At 36.2% G+C, this 26,190-nt stretch overlaps 2 protein-coding genes across 8 annotated transcripts in view; one reads left to right on the top strand and one right to left on the bottom strand.

Moving 5' to 3' along the window:
• Positions 1–5,083, top strand: part of kcnab2b (potassium voltage-gated channel subfamily A regulatory beta subunit 2b) — a 74,218-nt gene extending 69,135 nt beyond the window's left edge. For all 7 annotated transcript variants that reach the window (XM_048178182.1, XM_048178181.1, XM_048178180.1 and 4 more), the window contains 2 exons: positions 203–291; positions 2,414–5,083. In XM_048178182.1, the coding sequence (XP_048034139.1) occupies positions 203–291; positions 2,414–2,503 (179 nt within the window). In that variant the 3' untranslated portion in view covers positions 2,504–5,083. The remainder of the gene's footprint in view (positions 1–202; positions 292–2,413) is intronic.
• A 989-nt stretch (positions 5,084–6,072) lies between these two features.
• The window catches only part of megf6a (multiple EGF-like-domains 6a), a 52,221-nt gene continuing 32,103 nt past the window's right edge, over positions 6,073–26,190 (bottom strand). Inside the window, 21 exon segments of the mRNA XM_048178386.1 lie at positions 6,073–7,259; positions 7,341–7,469; positions 7,551–7,679; positions 8,857–8,985; positions 9,078–9,206; positions 11,198–11,326; positions 11,405–11,533; positions 11,618–11,677; positions 11,680–11,745; positions 14,090–14,221; positions 14,330–14,458; positions 14,542–14,670; positions 14,799–14,927; positions 15,102–15,230; positions 16,836–16,964; positions 17,251–17,379; positions 17,467–17,595; positions 17,671–17,802; positions 18,863–18,991; positions 19,177–19,311; positions 21,697–21,822. Of these exon segments, the coding sequence (XP_048034343.1) occupies positions 7,204–7,259; positions 7,341–7,469; positions 7,551–7,679; positions 8,857–8,985; positions 9,078–9,206; positions 11,198–11,326; positions 11,405–11,533; positions 11,618–11,677; positions 11,680–11,745; positions 14,090–14,221; positions 14,330–14,458; positions 14,542–14,670; positions 14,799–14,927; positions 15,102–15,230; positions 16,836–16,964; positions 17,251–17,379; positions 17,467–17,595; positions 17,671–17,802; positions 18,863–18,991; positions 19,177–19,311; positions 21,697–21,822 (2,513 nt within the window). The 3' untranslated portion in view covers positions 6,073–7,203.

The following is a 26,190-nucleotide window of genomic DNA, read 5'->3' as shown; positions in this document are numbered from 1 at the left end:
CTGACATTATTGGTTATATAAAAAGCACACAGGCCTGAATTGCTTTCAACTTTCCTTAGAGAATCTAGTAGCTAAATTTAGCTCTGTTACCTGAGGCCAGATTTCTGGTTGAGCCTTCAAATGGCTTTCACATTTACCGATTTACAGTTGTAGGCTCTTGCTGTTGACTGTTTTGAGTGTCTGTGCTTTGGTCTGTCTCTAGCGTGGTGTCTGAGGAACGAGGGGGTGAGCTGTGTGCTGCTGGGGGCCTCCAGCACTGATCAGCTGATGGAGAACATAGGAGCCATTCAGGTGAGACACTGACAGCAGGATACATACGTGAATAGAGCTTTTCATTCTGGTAACATCAGTGTTGGCGAGTATATGAAACGGTGTTAATCGCCAGTTGGCCGGAAACATTTTTATTAATGCAAAATTGTGAGAACATGAACATCAACAAACGTGAATGATGCTCGTGACAGTTGACAGGGTGGTGTTGCATTGTCACGAAAGTTTAAAGGATTAGTCCACTTTTAAATAAACTTTTCCTGATAATTTACTCACCCCCATCATGTCATCCAAGATGTTCATGTCTTTCTTTCATCAGTTGAAAAGAAATGAAGGTTTTTGAGGAAAACATTCCAGGATTTTTCTCCATATAGTGGATTTCAATGGCTACCAACAGGTTGAAGGTCAAAATTACAGTTTCAGTGCAGCTTCAAAGGGCTTTAAATGATACCAGATGAGGAATAAGGGTCTTATCTAGCGAAACGATCGGTCATTTTCGCCTTCCCTATTCTACTTATGGAAAAAAACGAAACTGCCGCCGCATTCGTTCTGTAAGTAGAATAGGAAAGGCGTAGAACATTCGGTGTAAGCGTTTTGAAGAATGCGGAAACGGGAAGTACGTTCAAGGCGTTATTTTGTGTTTATAAAGCATAAACAGTGGTATTTTTTTTAAAATGACCGATCGTTTCGCTAGATAAGACCCTTATTCCTCATCTGGTATCATTTAAAGCCCTTTGAAGCTGCACTGAAACTGCAATTTGGTATTGTTGGTATTGGTAATATTGGTATTGTTGGTAGCCGTTGAAATCCACTATATGGAGAAAAATCCTGGAAAGTTTTCCTCAAAAACCTTAATTTCTTTTCGACTGACGAAAGAAAGACATGAACATCTTGGATGACATGGGGGTGAGTAAATTATCAGGAAAATTTTATTTAAAAGTGGACTAATCCTTTAAGCCTTGCCAATTTAAATATTCAAGTTCAAGAAGACGTGAAAGGGAACTTAATTCGTTTGCCGAATGTTATCTGTTTACAAACATCCGAAGCGTGTGCTCAGAAATCCACGAGAGGAAGGCATGAATACTGAATTGAGCTCTCTTTCAAGTCTTCTTCAGTCATGTCTTAATTGAACATAAACAGTTGAGAAATAAAACAGGTGTAACAGTACATTGGATCCGTGCATTAGCTCTTAAAGTGACAGCAGCCTAAATATTCCTGCTGCTGTCTGTAGTTTTAGTATTAATCAAACAAGAAAAGACAAAGGACAATCAGTCATTGCTCTTGACTGAATAACTTTTGTAACTTTATTAAGGATTAATCTGTTTAATGGCTGGTTAAAAAAAGAAAAATATTTACGGCAGGTAAAAAGTCACCGGCCATTGGCAGGAGTGGCAAAAAGAAGGCACTGCTTCCACCATTATTAGCAACGAAAAAACTCATTACATGCACATTGGACATCTTTTTTGACAACATTCCCCAATAGTCATACTATATGCTAGGGCTGCTCGATTTGAGGTAAAAAAAAAAAATATATACTTGTTTATTGTTTACTTTTTAATGTGATTATTATGACTACTACAAGTATTAAATAAAATTTTACTATTGTAATATTTTACTGTAAAATATAAATCGAGTATTTAAGTAAAATAATCAAATGTTTATTTTACAGTAAAAGTCTTAATTGCTTTAAACGTTAAACCATGAAGCTTTTATTTTGGAGGATTTTTTTTGTTGTTGTTGACAACAGTATATAAGTGCTTTTCATTACAAGTATGGGAAAATATTTGGTGCATGTTGTTTTCCCAAATGCAAGACCAAAACTCAGAGCAGATGCAGATTTAGAGTTTGTGTGGAGCAGCATTTACTGTGAACCGAGCCACGGAAAACACCGGATTGTGAGCTGCTCGCGCGTAAATAAAAACAGTGCCGATTTATCATACAGCCCTACTATTATGCTGTAAGTTGTCACTGAACCTGTCATTAAATGGCCTATTATAGGCTTTCTAGCCAAGATTCATGTTAAGAATTATGAAACAGCAAAAATGTAACATACAAGCATATCGGGTCATTGTTTTGGCCAACAAGTTTTGTTATTAATAAATTTGTAACATTGAAAAACACAAACTTCAATTCAACATTCTTTCAGGTTCTTCCAAAATTATCATCATCAATAATACATGAAGTGGACAGTATCTTAGGCAACAAGCCCTTCAGTAAAAAAGACTACCGGTCCTAAAAGGAAGGTCAGTGACTGTGTCGACCTGCTTCTTTCTGAGCTTTGACTGAATTAAACATTGGCACATGGGACCAGCACCGTCACAGGTCCTAAAGGAGACGCCAACTCGCACACTACATGGAGTCTGCTGACATTAGCCTGAGAGGAGGCCAGGAATCGCACGGGCAGAAGGGAAGCATGCTCACGTACTCAATAAGCAGAACGACGCTCCAACCACTAAGAAACCACTGAGATCAAGCGCACCGGCTCGCTTCCTCCTCCCCTTTGTCCCCTTGTAGTAAACACTGAGAAGTGCAGTATTAGGGGTTTGTACTTATTCTAGAAATGCATGAGATCCACTGGCCAGTGCTTTTTCCCTACATTTTGGAAAATTAATACATTTGCATAAGCTGAAAGGAAGTAATGAAACTGACGAAGCACTGGCAAATACATGACTGAACAATCTAAAAAAGGCATTAAACTAGTTTTATATGGAAACATCACTGAATTCATAGCCAGTATAGTGATTGTTTACAAGACCTCATTTATACTACAAACTATAGCATTTCTGGCTGCTTTTTAGTTCTAAACATAGAAAGGGAAAGTCATTGTAGAGTTATATATACATAATACTGTAGGTAAACAAATGTTAGCTTTGGGTTGTGAGAATATCAGAAATATTAATCAAAAACAGGCCTCAACAAATGTGCAATATCTGGAAGTGTTCGTAAACCCATTGTTCTTTTTACTTTCAGGAGCTTTTTCTAGAAAACAAATTAGACAGTAGTTGAGTCGTGGTCTGTGAGCTTATTTGTCAGCTTCGTCTGGCTGAAACCAAAGAAATGTCCGTTTCCTCCAAACCCCTACGTTTGATCACGTGACTTGTTTTAAAATATTAATTGGTAGTCGTGTCATCTGTACTCAGTGTTTGTTGCATTGCCTTAATGGTGTGTATTTTGAGTCGTCGTCGATGAATGTGGAAATCTCTGTTCCTATTTATTTTATTTATTTATTTCAATTATCAGAACTATTTTGAGCGCACTGGATTATTTTTTATGTCGGTCAGTATTCACACATGACTGTCTAAACTATTTTTAAGGCTTTAAGGTGTTTTTGTTGTTTGTTGTCCGTGTAGTATGCGTCTTAACGCCCGTTTGTTTTTGGCCAATGGCGCCCTCTACTGGAAAGGGAAAAAAAATCAGTAGCTTACAATAATATTTGCAAAACAGTGGATCTTCTCTTCTTAGTGTAATTTTTTTCGCATGTGTTCTCATTAAACATTATTTCAACATTTTTAATTACTCAGACATTTTCAGACTGATTAGGACAGTGTTCATTTGAGTCTGAGATTACTAAATTATGCCTTATTCAGTACAAATGCTAAATATTCAATGTTGCAACCATTTATTTAGCATGTTTTATCTGTACAAATAGAATTATCTAGTGTACGCATTATGGCATTTTAAAACCATCAGTGTTGAATGGTGAGAATAAGCTGGTGAGAGTGACAGAGGCTTTATAGAATAACTTATGTTATTGTAATTATTAACTTTTAATAATATAAATGCCATTCATATCATATCAAGGCAGTTCAAATAATTCTGACACTCATTCCAATATGAATGGACTTTTTACTAAATTTATGTATCGTCATCTACAGAGTCTCAATACAGTTGGCTGCATGTACATACTAATGAATTTTAATAATGGCCTATATTTTAGTGTAGAACAATGCTTACGCTTGGCTTAGTATGAAAGTGTTGACCTGTATGGAATGTAATGCAACTTTATGAGGGTTTTGATTGAGCTACATTGAGCTGTAGGAGCAGAAATGCCGAGTCTAACATACTGTTAAACTAGAAAAAGTAGGCTTTTTGAAGTAGCACTTAAACCAAAGAAGACAACAGGCTTTGATAGAAGTGGAAGCATTGCTTCAGTTGCCATTAGCTGAGAGTCATTATAAATGTCCTTGTATTTGTCATTTGTATGTTGAGTGAAGCTGCATCTATCATATGAAATGTTAGTGGTACTTTTCAGTTCACGGTATGTTTTGATATGTTCGCTCTCGCTCAGGAAGCCATAACTATGTTGTTTAGATGGTAAACATCGCACAACATGTATCAGTTTCGTAATGTGGAGGATAAATGTCATTAAATGAGAAATTGTTGGTGTACACAATTACAACAACAGCCTAATATTTGTTTTGTTTCGTTTTTTTCCTGCAATGATAGAGGTTGTTGTAGAAAGAGCCCAAGCTGAATATTTTGCTATAAAATTATTTGAAAAAATATTGTCAATAGGAGTAACTGTATGTACAGGAAATCTAAAATGTTTTTTTGTATAACCTATTATTCTGATAATTATTAACTGTAATATGACCATTACTGTTAAAGAAATGCATTAAGTTATGGTGATCTCTGTAGATACATAATGGAATGGTTTGATAACATGTATATAATCTGATATATACTGTACTGGTTTTAATGACCATTATCACATTTGCCTTCATTTATTTTTTCATTGGCAATTATTGCTTGATATTGTGCTTGAAGAAAAATATGTACAGCTTCAAACAACTGAAAATAAATAATTCTAAAATTCTTTAATTTAGTCTTTGCATTTTTTGTGTATAAAAGGCACAATTGTTTATTGGTTAAATATGTCCAAAATGTCTAAATGTGTGCTATGTATGATATAAATGTTCCCCTTGTTTTTTTATGGACTGTAAACACAAATAGATTGGCATTGTTCAAAAATTTGCCTGAAAATTTTTAAGTTAAAAAGTTTAAGTAAACAAAACTGGTCGATTTTTATTTTGCACTCATATGCTTTAATTATTCTTAACTTAAAATTATCATGTAAACTCAATGTAAACATTTTATTAATGTAAACATAGCTAGCTAGAACAAGCTAATTCAGTTAATGTTAATTTGCTAACATGTTAACAATAGCATGGTATAGCACTTATTGAATGAGTACAGCAATATAAAACACTTAACATGCTTGCTTTCAAACCAAGCCGCATTCACCACTTGTCACCATGATGGTAACTCTCCAAAAACCCACATTTACAGAAACTCTACTAAATTAGCATAACAAAACTTTAATCACTACTAAATCTCCCACTTAACATTAATCGTAAAAAATAACATTATATAACACTTAATTTTAGCATTTACTCTCCTTCCGAGTGCCATGGGCAAGCATGCTGGGAAATAGAAATCCCAGCCCAGTTTCAGTTAAACAAGTTAATCTAAAATAATAAAAAAAAATGTTTAGTTCATTTTACTTAAAATATATCAGTGTTGTGAAAAGAAAGTGCTAAATACTCATAAAAATTCATTTGACTGAACTAATTTAATTTAAGTTTGTCCAACTCAAACCAAATAATTATTTTGAGTGTTAGGGTTTACAGTGTGGGAAAACAAATAGCATTTTGTTCTGAAAAACAGCAAAACGCATAAAGACCAGCTCCAGTTCAATGCATTTTTTTTTTTGCAAGTCAATGATGCGCAAATTAAAAAACAATGCCGATATTCTTGTGATTTAAAAAAAAAAATCCATTAAAAACTTAAGAGTGCACCAATAACAACATTAAAAAAAGATGTTTAATCATGAATAAAAAATGTGTAAGCTTTCAGAAAATCAACTGTTACAAAACAAAGAAAAAGCATCAACCATGTTAGCCATGGTTGCTGAAAACAGAAGAATTTAAGTGCTATTTTTGGCCCTGACTTAGCTGCAGAAATGCTGAAATATACATTTCCTTTGAGTTCATATAGTCTGCATTAAGAATGCAATTCACACTTTACAAATGCACATGGTGTAGTTATGTAGATAAGGTACAATACAAAAATAAATCTAGCAAAAACCCTACAAGTTATAAGGGTTTACAGTACAGTTTTCTTTAAAATAAAATTGTACAGAAACATTCACATAAAAAAAAAAAAAAAAAACTTTTACATTCATACAGTATGTACACAGGTAATAAATGACTCCAGTTTCATATTTTTATATGTTTCAAAAAAGTTCAAAGTTTTGAATATGGACAATATATATCAACACCCAAATATTATACACCGTAACATATTCACTCAATTTTGTGCAAAATTCTATCTAAATTCTTAAAGAAGTTATTACTTGTAAATGTTCAAAAATAATACCATTAACATGCGTTTTACTCAAAGTATCTTACAACAATTGCAAAAATTTCCACTTGAGACAAAATCTGGAGTTAAATGGGTAAATAAATGACAGAAGTTTGATTTTGGGGTGCACTATCCCTTTAAGGCCTTTGTTTAGGATCGCAGTGGTGATGGGATTCAGTTTCAGGTGAACCGAAGGCCTTCATTTTGTGCTTTTCTTGATTACAGTTAAACTAACTAAAGTCTTCTAAAAGCTCGATCTCCCTGAGCAGAACTGATGCTGAAAAACTCTTCAAAAAATGGTTGAATTTGTCCTCATCCAGGAGGAGCTTCAATATGACAAGTCTTCTCCTTCATGTTGAACTTGATGTCCACTTTTCCATGAGAAAGTTTATCATTTATTAACCAACTAATGGAAGTCTCTACTGCCACAAGAGTTTGTCCTTGTCAGATTGTTTGATGGACTTTTTGTGTTCAAAGATCTGTGCTACAAGGCGAAAATTCAAGGCAGGTCAGTTTATAGTCAGCGACACTGTCCGTGTCTGTTACTGAACTGGGTAAGAAACCGTGAGACTGCTATACTGACGAGTCCTTCCTTTTGTTTCTGCTAGTACTGTGACTCGATGTAAGCCCTGTTATTAACACAAATGATAGAGGAAAGTTATTCTCTGAGATCACTGTAAAATGTGAAGGATATTATGGATGACCATTACCCTCTTGACAGCTCGGTCCGACCCAACCGTTCAGACAGGTGCAGCGTCCATTGCGTGGATTGCACTGGCCTCCGTTGTGACATTCACATCTCTCTGAGCAGTCAGGCCCAAATCGATTTACTCCACAGTCTGATGTCAATTCAAAAATAAACGTTTGACTGAACGACTGAAGAAAAAGTCAAATTCCAAGAAATTTGGTGGATGGCTCACCTGTATCACATCGTGATCCCATTTTTCCAGGTGCACACAGACACCTGCCACTGACAGGGTCACATGGTGTGTCTCCGTCACAGTCACATTTGTGGACACAATTAGACCCGAATTTTCCTGGCTCACACTCTGAAACATACACATACAGTATGAAAAATGGTAATCCTTTATAATAAGGTTTCATTTGTTAACATTAGTTAACTACATTTCTGTCATGACAACTCTCGGAGTGTTTGGCGCGGTAATGGGGGTGACAATGTTGAAATGTTTGGTCTTGGCAGAATAGATCTGCTACGCTGCTGCTGCTGTAGTGTAAGTATGGTATTTGCTACTGCCAATACATACACGACACACTGCTGTGAGCAAGCAAGACATGCTGCTGCTGCACAATATAGCGTACATGAATAACCGTAGCAGATCTATACAGGTGGAGCTGGGGATGGTGGAGGGTTTCTGAAAGCACGCTGCACTGCTAAGGCAAATGCTACCCAAGTATTTTAAAGGTTGAGCGTGCAAGCTCATTGGCTACTGATACAGCAGGAACCAATCAGCTGTGTCATATAGATAACGATGTGATTATGAGCAGATTGAGTTAAAGGGCCTATTAGCCTGCGCCATCTAGAGTTTCATGACAGAACTTTGTATTAGTCAACATGAACTAACAATGTAAAGTACTTATACAGTGTTCATTAATATTAGTTAATGTTAATATCAACATTTACTAATACATTTTTTAAGATAAATCTGTTAACATCAGTTAATGGTCCTGGTAAACATTATGGGGACAATATCTGAAATCTTTGTCCTCGTGGGGACATTTTTCGGTCCCCATGTAGAGAAAAGCTTATAAATCGTAGTTTTTTTGAAAATGTATAAATGCAGAAAGTTGTGTTTATGGAAAGTCCCCATAAAACATGGAAACCCAAGATATTTGTGTGGGCATGTACACACACATGCTGCGAACTTTCTCTTCCTCAAAGAATATTAAAAAAAATACCATCTCACAGTTTCCACAAAAATATAAATATATGCAGTAATTCAGCAGATTAGAATGATTTCTAAAGGGTCATGTGACACTAAAGACTGCTGAAAATTGCTATCACAGGAATAAATTAAATTTTAAAATATATTTAAATAGAAAATGGTTATTTTAAGATGTAATAATATTTCACAATAGTCACGTTTTACTGTATTTTGTTTAAAAAATTAAAAAATGTGGCTATATAAGAAAAAAATGACAAAAAAAACAAACAGAATATATGTATCATTTATCAGATATAAGCATTATTCAAGAGCTCCTCTGCACCTCTGTCACAGCGGAGTCCTTGGTAACCAGAAGGACAGAGGCAGCGGCCCGTTTCAGGGTCACAAGGTGCATTGGCCCGGCAGTCACACAGAGACTGGCAGCGATGACCATGGAAACCAACAGGGCATGCTTTTGATAAAAATAAAATTTAGAATCAGTACAAATCTGACTAAAATAGTCAGGATACAAAATTCTATGAAAAAGATCCTGTCTTTTCTCACCATGTTCACAGAGATGCCCATAGTACCCAGGAGGGCAGTGACACTCGCCCGTCACTCTGTCACAAGTGCCATTATTTTTACAGTCACACATTTCCCTGCAGTCAGCGCCATATCTCCCTCTGGGACACTCTGATGAACACAACAACACATTTAAAGAATTTAATCATTTAATATCCATTTTACATACTATACACTATAATGTTGTGAATTCACTTATAAAATTATTTTTTATTTCATTTTATAGAATATATATATATATATATATATATATATATATATATATATATATATATATATATATACACACACACACACACACACACACACACACACAGGTGCTGGTCATATAATTAGAATATCATGAAAAAGTTCATTTTTTTTATTGTAAATTATTTTTAAAAATGAAACTTTCATATATTCTAGATTCCCTACATGTAAAGTAAAACACTTCAAAAGTTTTTTTTTTTTTAATTTTGATGATTAGAGAGTACAGCTCATGAAAGTCCAAAATCCAGTATCTCAAAATATTAGAATATTTCCTAAGATCAATCAAAAAATTGATTTTCAAAACAGTAAACTTCAAGTTCTTTAAAGTATGTTCATTTGTGCACTCAATACTTGATCGGCAGCACATATTACAGCAAATGACTTGCTCCTAGCACAAATTACAGCTTCAGTGAAGTGTGGCATGGAAGTGATCAGCCTGTGGCACTGCTGAGGCACTATTGAGCCTTCAGATCATCTGTATATTGTTGGATCGATTGTTTCTCATCTTTCTCTTGAAAATATCCCATAGATTCAGGGGTCAGGCATGTTGGCTGGCCAATAAAACACAGTAATATCATGGTCAGCAAACCACTTGGAAGTGGTTTTTGCACTGTGGGCAGGTGCTAAAGTCCTGCTGGAAAAGGAAATCAGCATCTCCATAAAGCTTGTCAGCAGATGGAAGCATAAAGTGCTCCAAAATCTCCTGGAAGATGGCTGCATTGACTTTGCACTTGATAAAACACAATGGACCAACAATAGCAGATGTCACAGCCCCCCAAATCATTACTGACTTCAGAAACTTCACACTAGACTTCAAGCAGCTTGGATTCTGTGCCTCTCCAGTCTTCCTTCAGACTCTGGGACCATGATTTCAACATGAAATGCAAACTTTACTTTTATCTGAAAAGAGGACTTTCGACCACTGTTCACTGTCCAGTTCTTTTTCTCCTTAGCCCAGGTAAGATGCTTCTGACGTTGTTTCTGTTTTAGAAGTGGCTTGGTAGTCCTTTTCCTGAAGATGTCTGAGTGTGGTGACTCTTGATGCGCTGACTCCAGCTTCATTTGACTCATTGTGAAGCTCTCCCAAGTGTTTGAATTGTGGTCATCCCTGTTGCTTGTGCACCTTTGCCTACCCAATTTCTTCCTTCTAGTCAACTTTGCATTTAATATGCTTTGATATTTCACTCTGTAAACAGCCACCACATTCAGTAATGACCATCTGTGACTTACTCTCTTTGTGGAGGGTGTCAATGATTGTCTCCTGGACCATTGCCAAGTCAGCAGTCTTCCCCATTAGTGTGGTTTCAAAGAACAAGAGATAGCCGGAATTTATATTGTAGGGATGGTCATTTAATGAAACTGAAATGTAAATATTCTAATATTTTGAGATACTGGATTTTGGACTTTCATTAGCTGTATGCTCTAATCAACAAATTTAAAAAATAAAAAATAAAAAAAACTTTTGAAATGTTTTACTTTACATGTAGGGAATCTAGTATAAATTAAAGTTTCATTTTTTAAAAATAATTTACAATAAAAAAAAATGAACTTTTTCACGATAATTTAATTATATGACCAGCACCTGTATATATATATATATATATATATATATATATATATATATATATATATATATATATATATATATATATATATATATATATATATATATATATATATACACACACACAGTATATTTTACATTTTGACTGAAAATAATTATCAGCTTATCAGTACTGGCTTGAATTTTTATATTGGTTCATCCTTATTCGCAGTTGTAAATATTGATAAAATCCACGTTAGCAGAATTTTCATGTTCATGTTTGGGTAAACTGTGCAAAATCTGTGCTGACCTTTATCACAGCTGTCTCCTGTCCAGCCCAGCCCACAGGTACAGTTTCCTGTGACAGCATCACACACTCCTCCATTACTGCAGTTACAGCGCTGAGCACAGTCTTCCCCAAACCAGCCCTTAGCACAGCCTGAGACACAATTACATCAGCTTATTTCACACAAACTCAATCCCTCCACCCTCAGTTTTAGCAGAAATGCTGTCAGACCTTTCCCACAGTCTTCCCCTCGCTGGCCAGCTTTGCACACACATCTGCCTGTGACCGGATCGCTCCGGGCCCCTTCACCACACAAAGCTACTCGTGCACAGTCTTGCCCGTAACGGCCTGATGGACAAGCTTTAGAGAGAGAACAGTCTTTTTAGTGATTATACTCACCTTTCTTAAATCTTGAAATGAACAGTGAGTGAAAGTGTGACTAACTGATATTGCAGTTTGGTCCAATGTATCCTGCTGGGCAGGTGCAGGTGCCAGTGCTGTCTTACACACTCCGTTATTCAGACACTGGCACTTCTTCTCGCAGTTGGGACCATAATGGCCCACCTCACACTCTAAAGTAAAAGTGAAAGTGACATGTGAAGGCCAAGTATGGTAACCCATACTCGTACTTTGTCCTCTGCTTTTAACCCATCCAGTTAGTGCACACACATTAGGAGTAGTGAACACACACACTGCAAACTGTGGACACACACACCCAGAGCAGTGGGCAGCCATTTTGCTGTGGCGCCCAGGGAGTGATTGGGGTTTAGGTGCCTTGCTCAAGGGCACCTCAGTCATTTCCTGCTGGTATTGAGACTTTAACCCACAACCATCGGGTTACCAGTCTGACCCTCTAACCATTAGGCCACAACTGCTCTAAAACAACAAAGTCTTGCTCTGTCATGCAACAATGATGATTATGACCTTTAAAACTTCATAGAATGTGATTCTTCGACAAAGGGCATTTTAGCCACTAATGGAAATTACATTTAAACCTTTTTGGAACAAAATGACAATTACAAATTGATTGGAAATCACACACTGTAAAAATATTCTGCACACATCACGTCTCATATTCAACCTCAAGTATGTTTCAATAACATTGTCTCCATGGTAAACAAGTACACTAATTTAAAGGTGCCCTAGATTCAAAAATTTAATTTACCTTGGCATAGTTGAATAACAAGAGTTCAGTACATGGAAAAGACATACAGTGAGTCTCAAACTCCATTGTTTCCTCCTTCTTATATAAAACGCATTTGTTTAAACGACCTCCGAGAAACAGGCGAATCTCAACATAACACCAACTGTTACGTAACAGTCGGGGTGTACGCCCCAATATTTGCATATGCCAGCCCATGTTCCCAACATTATGAAAGGCATTACACAAGGGCAGCCAGTATTAATGTCTGGATCTGTGCACAGCTGAATCATCAGACTAGGTAAGCAAGCAAGAACAATAGCGAAAAATGGCAGATGGAGCAATAATAACTGACATGATCCATGATAACATGATATTTTTAGTGATGTTTCTAAATTGTCTTTCTAAATGTTTTGTTAGCATGTTGCTAATGTACTGTTAAATGTGGTTAAAGTTACCATCGTTTCTTACTGTATTCACGGAGACAAGAGCCGTCGCTATTTTCATTTTTAAACACTTGCAGTCTGTATAATTCATAAACACATCTTCATTCTTAATAAATCTCTCCAATAGTGTGTAATGTTAGCTTTAGCCACGGAGCAAACTCATTCAGAATCAAATGTAAACATCCAAATAAATACCATACTTACGCGATTAGACAGGCTGCATGACGAACACTTTGTAAAGATCCATTTTGAGGGTTATATTAGCTGTGTGAACTTTGTTTATGGTGTTTAAGGCAAGCGCGAGCTCTTGGGGCATGGAGCACGAGATTTAAAGGGGTCGTGTATTTTGAATCGGCGCATTTATAATGATAGGCAGTTAAAAAAATTAATTAAAAAAAACTATGGGGTATTTTGAGCTGAAACTTCACAGACACATTCAGGGGACACTTAAGACTTTATATTACATCTTTTGAAAAACATGTTCTTCGGCACCTTTAATACACTTGAAAGTTTGTAAATTGTCAGTTGTAATGGCAATGCTGCCACAACTGAAGGACAATTGTAAATTGTGTAAAAATTAATAAAAGATTATTTTCACACAGTCTTTGTTTAGATTTAGATTATTTTAGAAATGTAACTAATATTTTTAGGTTTGATTTTTACATTTCAGGATGAAAGTCTGGGACAAATCTCTATATTTAAGGCATTTGAAAAGTAGCAAAAATAAATGAATGCATGTAAAAATGATTTTAATATAACAAAAAATTGATTTGTAAAAAATTTGTAAAGCTCTGAAGCAGTGTTTTGAAATCACCCATCATTATATTGTTGAAAAGACGTTATTTAGTTTTTTTTGGCGCACAAAAAGTATTCTCGTCGCTTTATAATATTAAAGTAGAACTATTGAACTCGCATGAACTGATTTAAATATGTTTTTAATACATTAATGGATCTTGAGAGAGGAAATGTCATTGCTGTCAATGCAGGCCTCACTGAGCCATCAGATTTAATCAAAAATATCTTAATTTGTGTTCCGAAGATGAACGAAGGTCTTACGGGTGTGGAACGACATGAGGGTGAGTAATAAATTACATTATTTTCATTTTTGGGTGAACTAACCCTTTAAAGGCCAATTCAGACAAAAGACACTTCGTGGGGTTTTGTTGGATCAGTGTGTTACCCTGTTTTCACCGACTGAACATGCCGAATCGGAATTAGAATGTCTGAGAAGTGAAGTGCTGTAATCTGACTGTCGGTGTTGCTCTGTGTCTGTCGGTGCAGTGTGAATTGGCCATAAGATGAAAGAAGGTGACATCATGAAGGGCAAACCTGTATCACACTTGTTGCCATGGTATCCTGGAGCACAGTAGCACACACCAGTGACGGGATGGCAGAGCTGATTAACCTCAGAGCACTGACACACCTGATTACAGTTCAGTCCAAACGTACCTGACTGACACACTGCAGAGGAGAGCAACAAAAACCTTTGAGATCCAGAACAATAAGATCAGTGTTTCACTCAAAGACATTTCACTGTAAGTGTAATGAGATCTCGAGATAATCACTCACTTCGCTCACAGCCGTTACCAGTAAAACCAGGTGGGCATCCACACTCCCCGGTCACATGGTTACAGGAAGTGCCCCGAGGACAGTGGCATCGCTGAGCACACCGCTTCCCATATGAACCGGGTAAACAAACTGAAAGAGCACAAATGAGTTATGATGGGTCTGCCAGCAGGGGGCAATCTGACAGAAAAAACATAGACATTGGGGAAAATTACTTTTCTCGCAGTGTGACCCTCTCCAGCCTGCCGGACACATGCAGGTGCCAGTGATGTGATGACATGGGGCGTTGTGATCACACCTGCAATGCTCCTTACAGCCTGGACCATACAAACCTTGAGTACATGCTGATCAAAACACACAGAATGGGAATAAATGTATATCTTGTAAATGTAAATATGTCATCTTCCCTATGGTTATTTTTTTCAGCCAAAATTATGATAAGATCATAGTGAGGCACTATGATGTTTTTTACCCATCTCACAGCGTGTGCCCATCCAGCCTGCTGGACAGGAACACTTGCCACTCTCTCGGTCACAAACGCCACCGTTCTCACACTCGCATTTGTGTTGACAGTCGATACCAAAGTGTCCCAGAGCGCATTCTGAAAACACATAAATGGGATGTTTGAAGAAAAAAAAAAAAAACGTTGTCACCTTAACATTTGCTGAAATAAAAACTGTCACATAAACTTCCGTCAAAATGTTTAATGCACACTGTTATTTGAATTACTTTAAATGCTGCAGTTATACAGTAAAATGTTTGGTCTGTCTCTTACCCAGTTCACAGGCCACTCCAGTCCATCCACTAAGACATGTGCAGTGCCCACTGATTCGGTCACATGACCCTCCATTCTGGCACAGGCAGTGCTGGTGACAGCCCACACCATAGAAGCCAGCTGTGCACTCTGGCAAAAAAAAAAAAAAAATATCTTATCTACAATTTATATAATAAAGACAAAGATCTCCTCTTTCATGTGAACATTCAGTTGAGCATGATTCTGGCATGAGAGCCATCAAATGATTATATTTCATTTAATTATTACATGATGGAATGCTTTCCAAATTAATTGCATATGAATATATTTCAATAGATTTAATAGTAATGCAGGGTTTCTTATTTTATTTTATTTTTCTAGGGCTATCAATTTAATGTTACTTATAATTAGTACAAATCAGTACAAAAAATAATTAAACAAAAATAGAGATTTATTTTATTTTTTATAAACAACTAGATGGAACACAATGGAATTAGTTAACTTAGTTATAAATTTAATACAATATCCTAAATGTGTTCATTGTACAAGACATTGGGGGAAAAAGAAGAAAAACTAAATATTATTATTGTATCCTAAATATATGAATCGCATATATTTGGGTATTTATCAAAATAATATTTTAGATAAGCATATATTTTCTTTCTCTTTGTATTTTATATCAATATGGTACAAGATTATCCTATTCAAATAAATGTGATAAATGAGTTAGGTCAAAAGTAAACTAAAATCTATATTACCTTAAATGTGTAATGGATTACGTTACTAACTACAATTTTTGTCATGTAATTTGGAATCAGTAACGTACAACAATTTCTAAGTAATCTACCCAGCACTGGTTATGTTTTTTTTTTTTTTTATTAAATATTTAGAATTAGTAATATTATTACATTAATTTAGATTAAAGAAAAAAAGCATTTGCCTATTCTGCCTATGCCGCGGGCCCTGAAAAAAAAGCAATTATACAAGTAGCATGTTTTTTTGTATAATTATAAGTAAGCAATAAGGTACGAGAGGCTGTGCTGTATTGGGAATAAGTCACAGCTGAAGGGTGTTGTTAGGCATGATGCGAACCACACAATACAAATATTAAAGCCCAAAATATGTATCAATTCAACTTTCATGAAGTAAACTGTCACTAAAAGCCTTCCTTCTGCCAGAAAAAATAGTCCCTGACCGTGAACAGCAACAGAAGTTACATTATTAGGCCATTAGATGGCAGCAAAGACTGTCTTTACGAGTGTGTCAGTCAGTAGCGAAGACTTTCACATTGAAAAGACTGAATTGTTGTGAACATGGAACAAGACGCAACTGACAATACTTTGACTAGCGCTGTCAGTCACGGGAAAACCCTTAACTATTAAAAGGACAAGATAATACATTGGATATTTAAACAGATTTTTTATTATAAACATAGGACTGACCTGAAGGAAAATGCTAAATCTGAATGCAGGTAATAAATTCCCTCACTCAATCTCTTTCTCACAATACTCTTCTACATAATACAGTAAGCTTCAATGAACAATATCAATTGAGAACATACAGTTTACGTTGCTAAGAGTGGTTGCTAAGGGTGTTGTGTAGTGATACACAGAACCATTGGGTGAAGCGGTCATAGCCGTGTTTTATCGTGAATAAAACACAGCTATTGACCAATCAGAATCAAGGACAGGAACTAATCGATTTATAATTATTTGTATAAACATCTCTCAGTGACAGTTACATTAAAAACACCACCTTGTTCACAGCTGCTCCCTGTCCATCCTGCTCCACACTCACATCGCCCATCAGCAGGGTCACAGGTGGCATTATTGTGGCAGTTACAGGTTTGATTGCAGCCAGGGCCATAGTTGCCATCTTCACATGCTACAGCAAGACAAATATAATCAATAAAACTATGTTGTTTTGTTTTGCTTTTTTAAAACTACAAAAGGTAATACAATACATCCTGAAATAAACTGCCACCAGGATTCTACATCAAAGACAGTCACAGATCAGGATGAGGCCATGCCGGTGCAAAGTGTGCTGAAACTCAGAGCATCTGTTTTACTGCTCTACTTTCACCTTACACGAAAGAGAGAGGGAACGCTTTGAACATGCTTCTTGTTACCATTCAGTGTCATGGGATGTTAAATGCAGTAAAATGACTCACTGGTTTTGCAAAGGGGCCCGACCCAGCCAGATGGACACTGGCAGTCTCCAGTCACGGGGCGACAACGGCCACCATTCAAGCATTGGCACTTCTGCTGACACTCAAAACCATGAAAGCCCTCAGGACATGCTGTTAAAGATACATATATATGCACTCAAACATGATAAATTGACTAGTTTTAAAGATACACAGCGCATAACCAGCTATTTGTCCTACGTTTTTCACAGTACGTTCCAGTCCAGCCTGGTAAACAAGTACAGGCACCGCTCACATGCTCGCACGCTGCTTCATTCTCACACTGGCATCTGTAGCGGCAGCCCTGGCCGAAGAAACCCTGGGGACACTCTAGAAAAGGCAACAAAAACATCAGAAAATGCTAGATTTGCGTTCCCTGAAGGACATATCAATGGTTGCTCATACTTTGATCACAGCGTGGTCCCGTGAAGCCTACGTCACAATGGCACAGCCCAGTCACAGGGTCACAGCTGCCCACGCTGCTCCTGCAGTCACACTGGTTGGCACAGTTCAGCCCCCAGCGTCCCGGCTCACAAGCTGCCAAAGAATATACATGCCCCATTACATCAAATAATTAATTCCCACTCTGCCACTAAGAGATGATCACATTATAAGTTTGGGTAAAGTAAAAAGTAAAGGGACCAGATTTATTAAAGCAGCCAACTCATTTACTTTAAGTTTTCCTGCCAGTCGTTTTTGCAACAAACTGCATGTAGTGGATCCACAGAGGGCAAGGATCATTTATGCGAAGAAACCTGATGGAGGTGATTGTAATGGCTTAGCTGGAGTGTATAGTGAGAAAGTAAATAGGGTAAAGTCGTAAGCTGGCTTTTCACTTCTTCCAATAAATGAACAAAGTTATTCCAAAAGAGAATTGCATTTTAAATCTGATATAATCTGATTGTATTTTGCTATTTAATTACTGCAGACAAAAAATGCTGATTTTTTGCAGTGATGAGGCAGTGAAGAGTTGCAACATCATATTCTATTTTAGCTTCATCCACTCTGAAATAAGTATGTGACTTTCTGACTGGATGTGATGTAATTCCTATCCAAATACAGGCTGAATTATAGGTAATGAGGCCTTAAATAAGGCAGCCAATGCAAAGAACAAGACATAATGTGAGAAAATCTGGAGATGGAACACACATACATAGATATACACAGCTATATACATAGAGATACATAACAGATGTTGACCAGTAATGGGTTAAGTATAAAAGTCTATTCCAAACACAGTAAATTCTGAAACAAAGAGTTGGGTGTAGTGGCATCTGTGGCAATGCACAAAGAACTGGATTTTGTTATTTTATGGAGCATGAAGAGGCAAGACTGGGCAGTTGCCATAATGTGACCACTAAAGGTCAGCTGGTCCTGTAGGACAGCCCAGTCTGACTGTGATGTGATGACAGAGGAGAGACAAATGTACTTGTAAAAACTGAGCCTGAAGCGATTTGCAGATGGGCTAGATGTCAGAGAGGCACTGGGACAAAATCACTGAATGGCTGTCTCATATTTAGTACATATTTAGTCTCTTTCACTATAAGTTCTAGACAAAAAACTAAATCTAATCTGTGATTTTTAAGTGTGACCTTACCTTTTGCGCAGTTGGGCCCTGTCCAGCCATCTTTACAAACACAGAGACCCGTCACGTGGTGGCAATGCCCACTGTTTTCACAGGAACAGCGCAACTGGCAGCTGAGGCCAAAGTAGCCAACTGGGCAGACTGATTAAAAAAAAAAAAAAAAATGCAAAAATTGCCAACCTGTGAATTATATCAACAGATATAATCCGTTTTTCAATCAATCTGGCATTCGAAAAACAGAAATACAAATGTAACCACAAACTCATGACAGATGTCTGGTATTGAACAGCGGTTCGATGAGAAGATTAAAGTTTCACATTTTTTACCATTCTGACAGAGATCTCCCATGTATCCCGGCAGACAAACGCAGGTGCCTTTTTGCCGATCACACACTCCACCATTATTATTACAGGAAGGACAGAACTCTGCACATCCCAGTCCCCAACGGCCCTCTTCACACTCTGAACATGAAGTTAGAATAAGTTATAGTCCACCCAAAAATTCTGACATCATTTACCTAATGTTGTTCTAAACCTGTATGCATTTATTTCTTCTGCAGAACATAAAAGAAGTTATTCAAAGAACTCGGGGAACTAAACAACACTGGAGCCCATTTCATTTTGGGGGGAACTATCCTATCGAAGCCCATTTCCACCATATAAGAAAAATCATGCTTTGATAAATCATAATTCTGACCTAAAAAGTGGAAATTCTGACATAGCAAGTCAAAATTCATTATGACCGCATTTATGGCATCATTAACTTTTTGGTTATAATTACTGTTTTTATGTCAATTTCAACTTTATCTCATAATTACGACTTTACGAAAGAGGATTAGGGCCAAGCAATAATAGAAAAATAAAACCATCTCGAGATTAATGTTGTTAAATTACGAGAAAAAAACTTGTTAAATTTCGAGAAAAAAGTCGAGATAAAATGTTGAGAATAAACTCGTTAAATTACGAGAAAAAACTCGTTAGATTATGAAAAAAAAGTTGTTAAATTATGAGAACAAATTCGTAATTTAACGAATTTGTTCTCATAATTTAATGACTTTTTTCTCAGAATTTAATGAGTTTATTCTCAACATTTTATCTCGACTTTTTTCTCGAAATTTAACGAAATTTTTCTCATAATTTAACGAATTTGTTCTCGTAATTTAACGACTTTTTTCTCATAATTGAATGAGTTTATTCTCAACATTTTATCTCGACTTTTTTCTCGAAATTTAAAAAGTTTTTTTCTCGTAATTTAACGAGTTTATTCTCAACATTTATTTAGACTTTTTTCTCGAAATTTAACGAGTTTTTTTCTCGTAATTTAAGGAGTTTATTAATATTTTATCTCGACCTTTTTCTCGAAATTTAACAAGTTTTTTCTCGTAATTTAACAAGTTTATTCTCAACATTTTATTTAGACTTTTTTCTCGAAATTTAACGAATTTGTTCTCATAATTTAATGACTTTTTTCTCATAATTTAATGAGTTTATTCTCAACATTTTATCTCAATTTTTTTCTTGAAATTTAACGAAATTTTTCTCATAATTTAACAAATTTGTTCTCGTAATTTAATGACTTTTTTCTCATAATTTAATGAGTTTATTCTCAACATTTTATCTCAACTTTTTTCTCGAAATTTAACGAAATTTCTCTCATAATTTAACGAATTTGTTCTTGTAATTTAACGAGTTTTTTCTCGTAATTTAATGACTTTATTCTCAACATTTTATTTAGACATTTTTCTCGAAATTTAACGAGTTTTTTTCTCGTAATTTAACGAGTTTATTCTCAACATTTTATCTCGACCTTTTTCTCGAAATTTAACATGTTTTTTCTCGTAATTTAACAAGTTTATTCTCAACATTTTATTTCGACTTTTTTCTCGAAATTTAACATGTTTTTTCTCCAAATTTAACAACTTTAATCTTGAGATGGTTTTATTTTTTTTATTATTGCTTGGCCCTAATCCTCTTCCGTACAACTTAGTATGACATAATTTCGACTTTTTATCTCATAATTATGGATGTTTATCTCATAAGATTTACCAAAGCGTGATTTCTTTTTTCTTATGTGGCTAAAATGGACTTCCATACTTCAAGTATGTTTTATTCAAAGTGTAAAATTACATAGCATGATGTCAATACTGCACATGAACTGATATAATCAAGATAAGAGGTAAAAGTTGAACTTGAAGACAGTACATAACTTCATCTTATTCATACTTCAGGCATGTCAACACGGGAGTCCTGACAGCATCACAGCACACCTATAACCTCTCACACACACACTCAGCTGGAAGCCACAGACTGTTTATTAACAGCGAATATTTGTCTCTGGCTTGTTAACTAGCTCTGTGGCATGGCTTCACTCCTCTCTTTCTGCAATGCATCTCATGATGTCCTTTTGCATTTGAGAGAGAACTCCTCTAATGGATTGGCCTGTGAGGAGGGATATATTATCGAGTTATGTCTATGATCTTTGGCTATGCAAAATGTGGCTAATAATAGACCTCCAAAAACACAGCAATTTCTCCCCTCTAAACTACCTCTTCCACTCCAAAACAGAACAGAATGAAAAGTCATTAATGGCAAAAAAAATTTCATCTCGCTTAAACGTGTAGCGCAAGGAGAGAAAGCTGAGGTCAGCTTGTTTTATACGGTTCAGATGAAGCACCATGTAAAATGATGATTCCAGATAAATTTGGGATAAGTGAATATGATGGTTCACTTGCAAACTCGCTATCTGACAGTATTATATGACTCCCTGTCTTTGGTTTCTTGCTTTTTTTTCTTCTCTTTTTTTTTTACTTTGCAGCACTTTTTGATCTCCACTGCTGTTTTTCTTACCTTCCTCACAGTGTTGCCCCGTCTGCCCAGCGGGACAGTGACATTGCCCGGTCACTGAGTCGCATGGAGCTCCGTTACAGTCACAAAACTGTGAGCATCCAACTCCAAACTGTCCCACAGGGCACTCTGTAAAAGATAGTACATACAGTTTTTACAGTGTAAATTACTCTTAATACTGTTTGTTTGTATAATCTCCTTTCTTTTAGAGGGGTATCTGGGTGTTCCGTGGAAAATTTGATAGAATTTTGTTTTAGGATTTTAGGGTTACAATTAACATAATAAATGCCTAGTTCTGTCATTAAACTCTAGATGGAACAGGCAGATGGGTCCTTAACGCAAGCTGATGATACTCTCAGCGTTAACTACTTGGCACCAGAGGTGGGTAGAGTATCCAAAAAATACTCAAGTAAAAGTACAAGTACTTATAGAAATATTTACTCAAAGTAAAAGTGAAAGTAATAATCCTAATAGTTACTTGAGTAAGAGTAAAAAAGTATCCAATAAAAATCTTACTCAAGTAGCTCGTTACTAGTTACTTTTATTATATATATATATATATATATATATATATATATATATATATATATATATATATATATATATATATATATACATATACACACACACACACACACACACACAATAGCATGTTATTATTTAATGTTTATTATTTAAATAGATATTTAATTTATTATCATAATTAGATATCTTTGCAACAAACAAACATAGAAGAGACAAGCATTATTTCTAGCATCTGTAACCCGAATGTATCGTTACTATATTAATAACGTATAACGTTACAGCTAACGTTACATTTTAAAGAAGAGAGAAAACTCTTTACATGTGCTCGCGCTCATATCTGAACTTGACACAAACAATGATCAAATACACATTGACGAATCTTCTTCGGTCTGTTCTCCAAAATGTAATCAAATGTATATTTCAGCAGGCGCGTGTAAACTGCTTAACTGTGTCAACGCAAAGCGTTCAAGACGAACAGGTCGCTGGCGCCGCCATTGCGCAATAGTATATGTATAAATTAATGTATAAATTAAGATATATGCCCATAAAAACGGTAAAGAAATACTACATACTTTTGTTATAGTGACGTAATAATCTGTTTGGTTGTAAAATGTCGGCTATTGGATCGGCTGTATCATGAAGTAAAATCAAATGAAATCGATAGGCCTAACGTTACCTGTGGAATTGTTCACAGACAGCATACGCAGCTCAACTAATAAAGATCTTCATCGCTGGCAAACAACTGTATGCATTTGCAGATTTGCTTTTAATTGATTGCAGGTCCACTGCCACTTCATCCGCTCCGAGTGAGAAACCGCTTCAAACGATTCAGCGCGTGCAGGAACTGAACAAATCATTCAAACTGATTCGCGAATCAATTTAGACAGCTTTACCAACTTGTTTGATCAAGTCTTTGAACAGAATCGACTCAAAAGAGTGATTCATTTGTGAATGGGGCATCGTTCATGAAAAAAGAGACAGCGCGCATGGAATAAACTACGCATTTCTTAACATTTACAGTATTGAATTAAAATAAAGTAACGAGATGAACGTTGCCCATTGTAGCGAAGTAAAAGTACAGATTTTACATTACAAATTTACTCAAGTTAAAGTAAAAGTACCCACATTTTAATCTACAAAAAATGTAAAAAGTACAAATTTTCCAAAAAACTACTCAAGTAAATGTAACGAAGTAAATGTACTTCGTTACTACCCACCTCTGCTTGGCACTAGCTGATTGGTTTATGTCGTATCTGGAGTCAGAGAGCTTGCTGCTCACAACATTTAAATGGCTGGTTAGTATTCACTATAGCAGTTTGCAGCGTGCTTTCAGAGTTCCTCTGAAACCCTCCACCTTCCCCAGCTCCACCTGTATAGATCTGCTAGGGGTCATTTATATATATATATATATATATATATATATATATATATATATATATATATATATATATATATATATATATATGCTATTTATGCAGAAGCAGTATGTCTTACATACACACAGCAGCGTATCAGCATATGTATTGGCAGTAGCAAGTTCCCATACTTGCTCTGTAGCAGCAGCATCAATAATCTACAACAACAGCAACAATCAACAGCAGCAGATCTATTCCGCCAAAGACCAAATAATATCCATTATTGAAATATCCATACCATGGTCATATCCATTACCATGCTAAAAAGTCATGAGAGTTGTTATGATAGAAATAAATTTAGTGCAATATCTTTTAATATGTTGCTTTGTAATGATAATTACTGTGAAAAATCCTTTACAAATAAATCTTAATCTTATTATTCATTATATTGTTTCTGGATCCAGATTTTACATCGGGCCAGACAGTCTACTGAGCATCAAGAGTAATGAATAGACAGGTCAAGCAACCACAGAGGCTACGAGTGAAATGCAGAGACTAGCCAAAGCAACTCTCTTCGCAGCCTGTTGTTCCTAATTGATGGCAGACAAAGCACTCTGATCGTTTAATGACTTCCAGGCTTGTGAGGTTTGACTGCCAGCTCAGTGTTTCTGTCGAAATATTCTGGATATTTCCGTACCCCCTGCCAAAAGGAGTGGACTGAGCCATGAAGGCTGCTGGGGCTCTGAACATCATGGCAGCAGGACAGTTTTATTTTATACTCATAAAAAGGCATATATATATATATATATATACATATCATTTCAAGTAACTGACTGTCATCTGGCCCGGATACCATTAATAAATAAAAGTGTGCAAGTTCCAGCAGGGCCACCATCAGTTTTGAACTCTTTCTTACCTTGAAAGTGCCTTGTTCAACACTTTCACCAAAAACATTCATCTTAATTTAGTTTTACATGGCAATTTTCAAAACTCTCTGACCCTTTGTGCTAAATAAGTTAGTTTTGCTACAGTATAGATGTAAACTGACCCATTTTTGGAACTTAGTTTTACAATATGGTTACCATTTTGTTCATGTTCATAGTTTGAGGATGAGGGTGTGTATGCAACATGTCTATATTGGCATCTGCCTAATTTGGAAAAATACTACAAATTGACAGATGATTTTGCACTAATATATTAATAATAATTTTAACTGCATGCTCAGCCTTATATGGTAAACTGTCATGATCACCAGCTGGAGTGCCCTTGAGAGCCACCAGGGGGCAGTCCATGACGGACTACATCCAGGCCCGGCGCCACGAGGGGGCAAAAGGGGGCATTGCCCCCTCAGATCTGATTTGTGCCCCCTCAGTTTCAATTCATCCCCCTTCTCTCCCGAAACGCCATCGATTTTAATCCTTTAACGCGTACGATCACGCTGGTGTGATTAGAACATTCAGCGCGTCACTGCTAAATTCAAACCTGCTTTCGCGCTGCTGGCGCTGAGCCAGAGATGGACGCGCTCAGTGCTTTTCATATTTCACAACTATTCAGTGTTTTCAACCACATAATGTTTATTTGAGGTTTCAGACATTTCAGTCATGTGGCTTAATGTAGCTACTAAGACAGATTAAAAGACCAAACTCAGAAAACATCATACTAATAAACCATATTACTGTACAGCAAAGCAGACAAGCCCAGAATATGAACAAAATGCGTTTAATTACATGTTGTGTTTTCCTCCCATAGAAAACCGTTAGGCTATAAAGATGTCGCTTAATGTAGCCTAAGTGATATTGAAAGATCAAATTTTGCACAAATCATTTTTTCTGTATAGTAGGCTATTCTATTTTTCTATTCTATAGTATAGTATTTCTTTATGGGAGGAAAACGCAAATTAATATGTAGCTAATTAAACGTGTTGCGTTCATGGGCTCATTTGCTTTTCTGTTCGTAGTATGCTTTATTAGTATGATGTTTTGGTTTGTTAAAATAACACTGTCTTAGTAAATTAAGCCACGAGAATGTCCCGTCACCGGGGAATTTAAAAATAATGCTCTAAAATAACGGTCGACTTAAAAAAAAAACTCATGCTTGGGGGTTCATCGATAATATAGAGCCACCCCCCCACACGCTTGCCCCCTCCAGAATTATGAATGCCCCCCCAGTTCGTGTGTCTTGGCGCCGGCTCTGACTACATCCCCCATGATCCTCTGCCCTGTTTCATCACTGATTGTCTACAGCTGTTACTCATTAGCCTCATTAGCTCACCCTTAATAAGCCTGGTCAATTCAGTCATTCTTTACTAAGTCTTGTATGTGTCTGTACTGCATTTATGAGCATTCTCCCTGGTTTCATGGCTCTTGTTTTTTTTGGATTCTCTGGCTGTTTGACTGGATTTCTCTGTTCTGACTGCTTGCCTGTGTTTTGACCTTTGCCTGTTTTGTGGATTATGATTGTGGACTACCCTTCTAATAAATACTGCGTTTGGATCCTCAACCTTTGTGTCTTGGAGCAGTTACATGTAGTGATGGGAAACCGAGGCTTTCTGAAGCATCTGAGGCTTTCATCAAATTGTGCCGAAAAACGGTTCATTACTCAAAGCTTTTAACACAGT

Source organism: Megalobrama amblycephala, linkage group LG24, assembly GCF_018812025.1.
Source record: "Megalobrama amblycephala isolate DHTTF-2021 linkage group LG24, ASM1881202v1, whole genome shotgun sequence".
Lineage (NCBI taxonomy): Eukaryota > Metazoa > Chordata > Actinopteri > Cypriniformes > Xenocyprididae > Megalobrama > Megalobrama amblycephala.
This window is presented reverse-complemented; position numbering and strand designations above follow the sequence as displayed.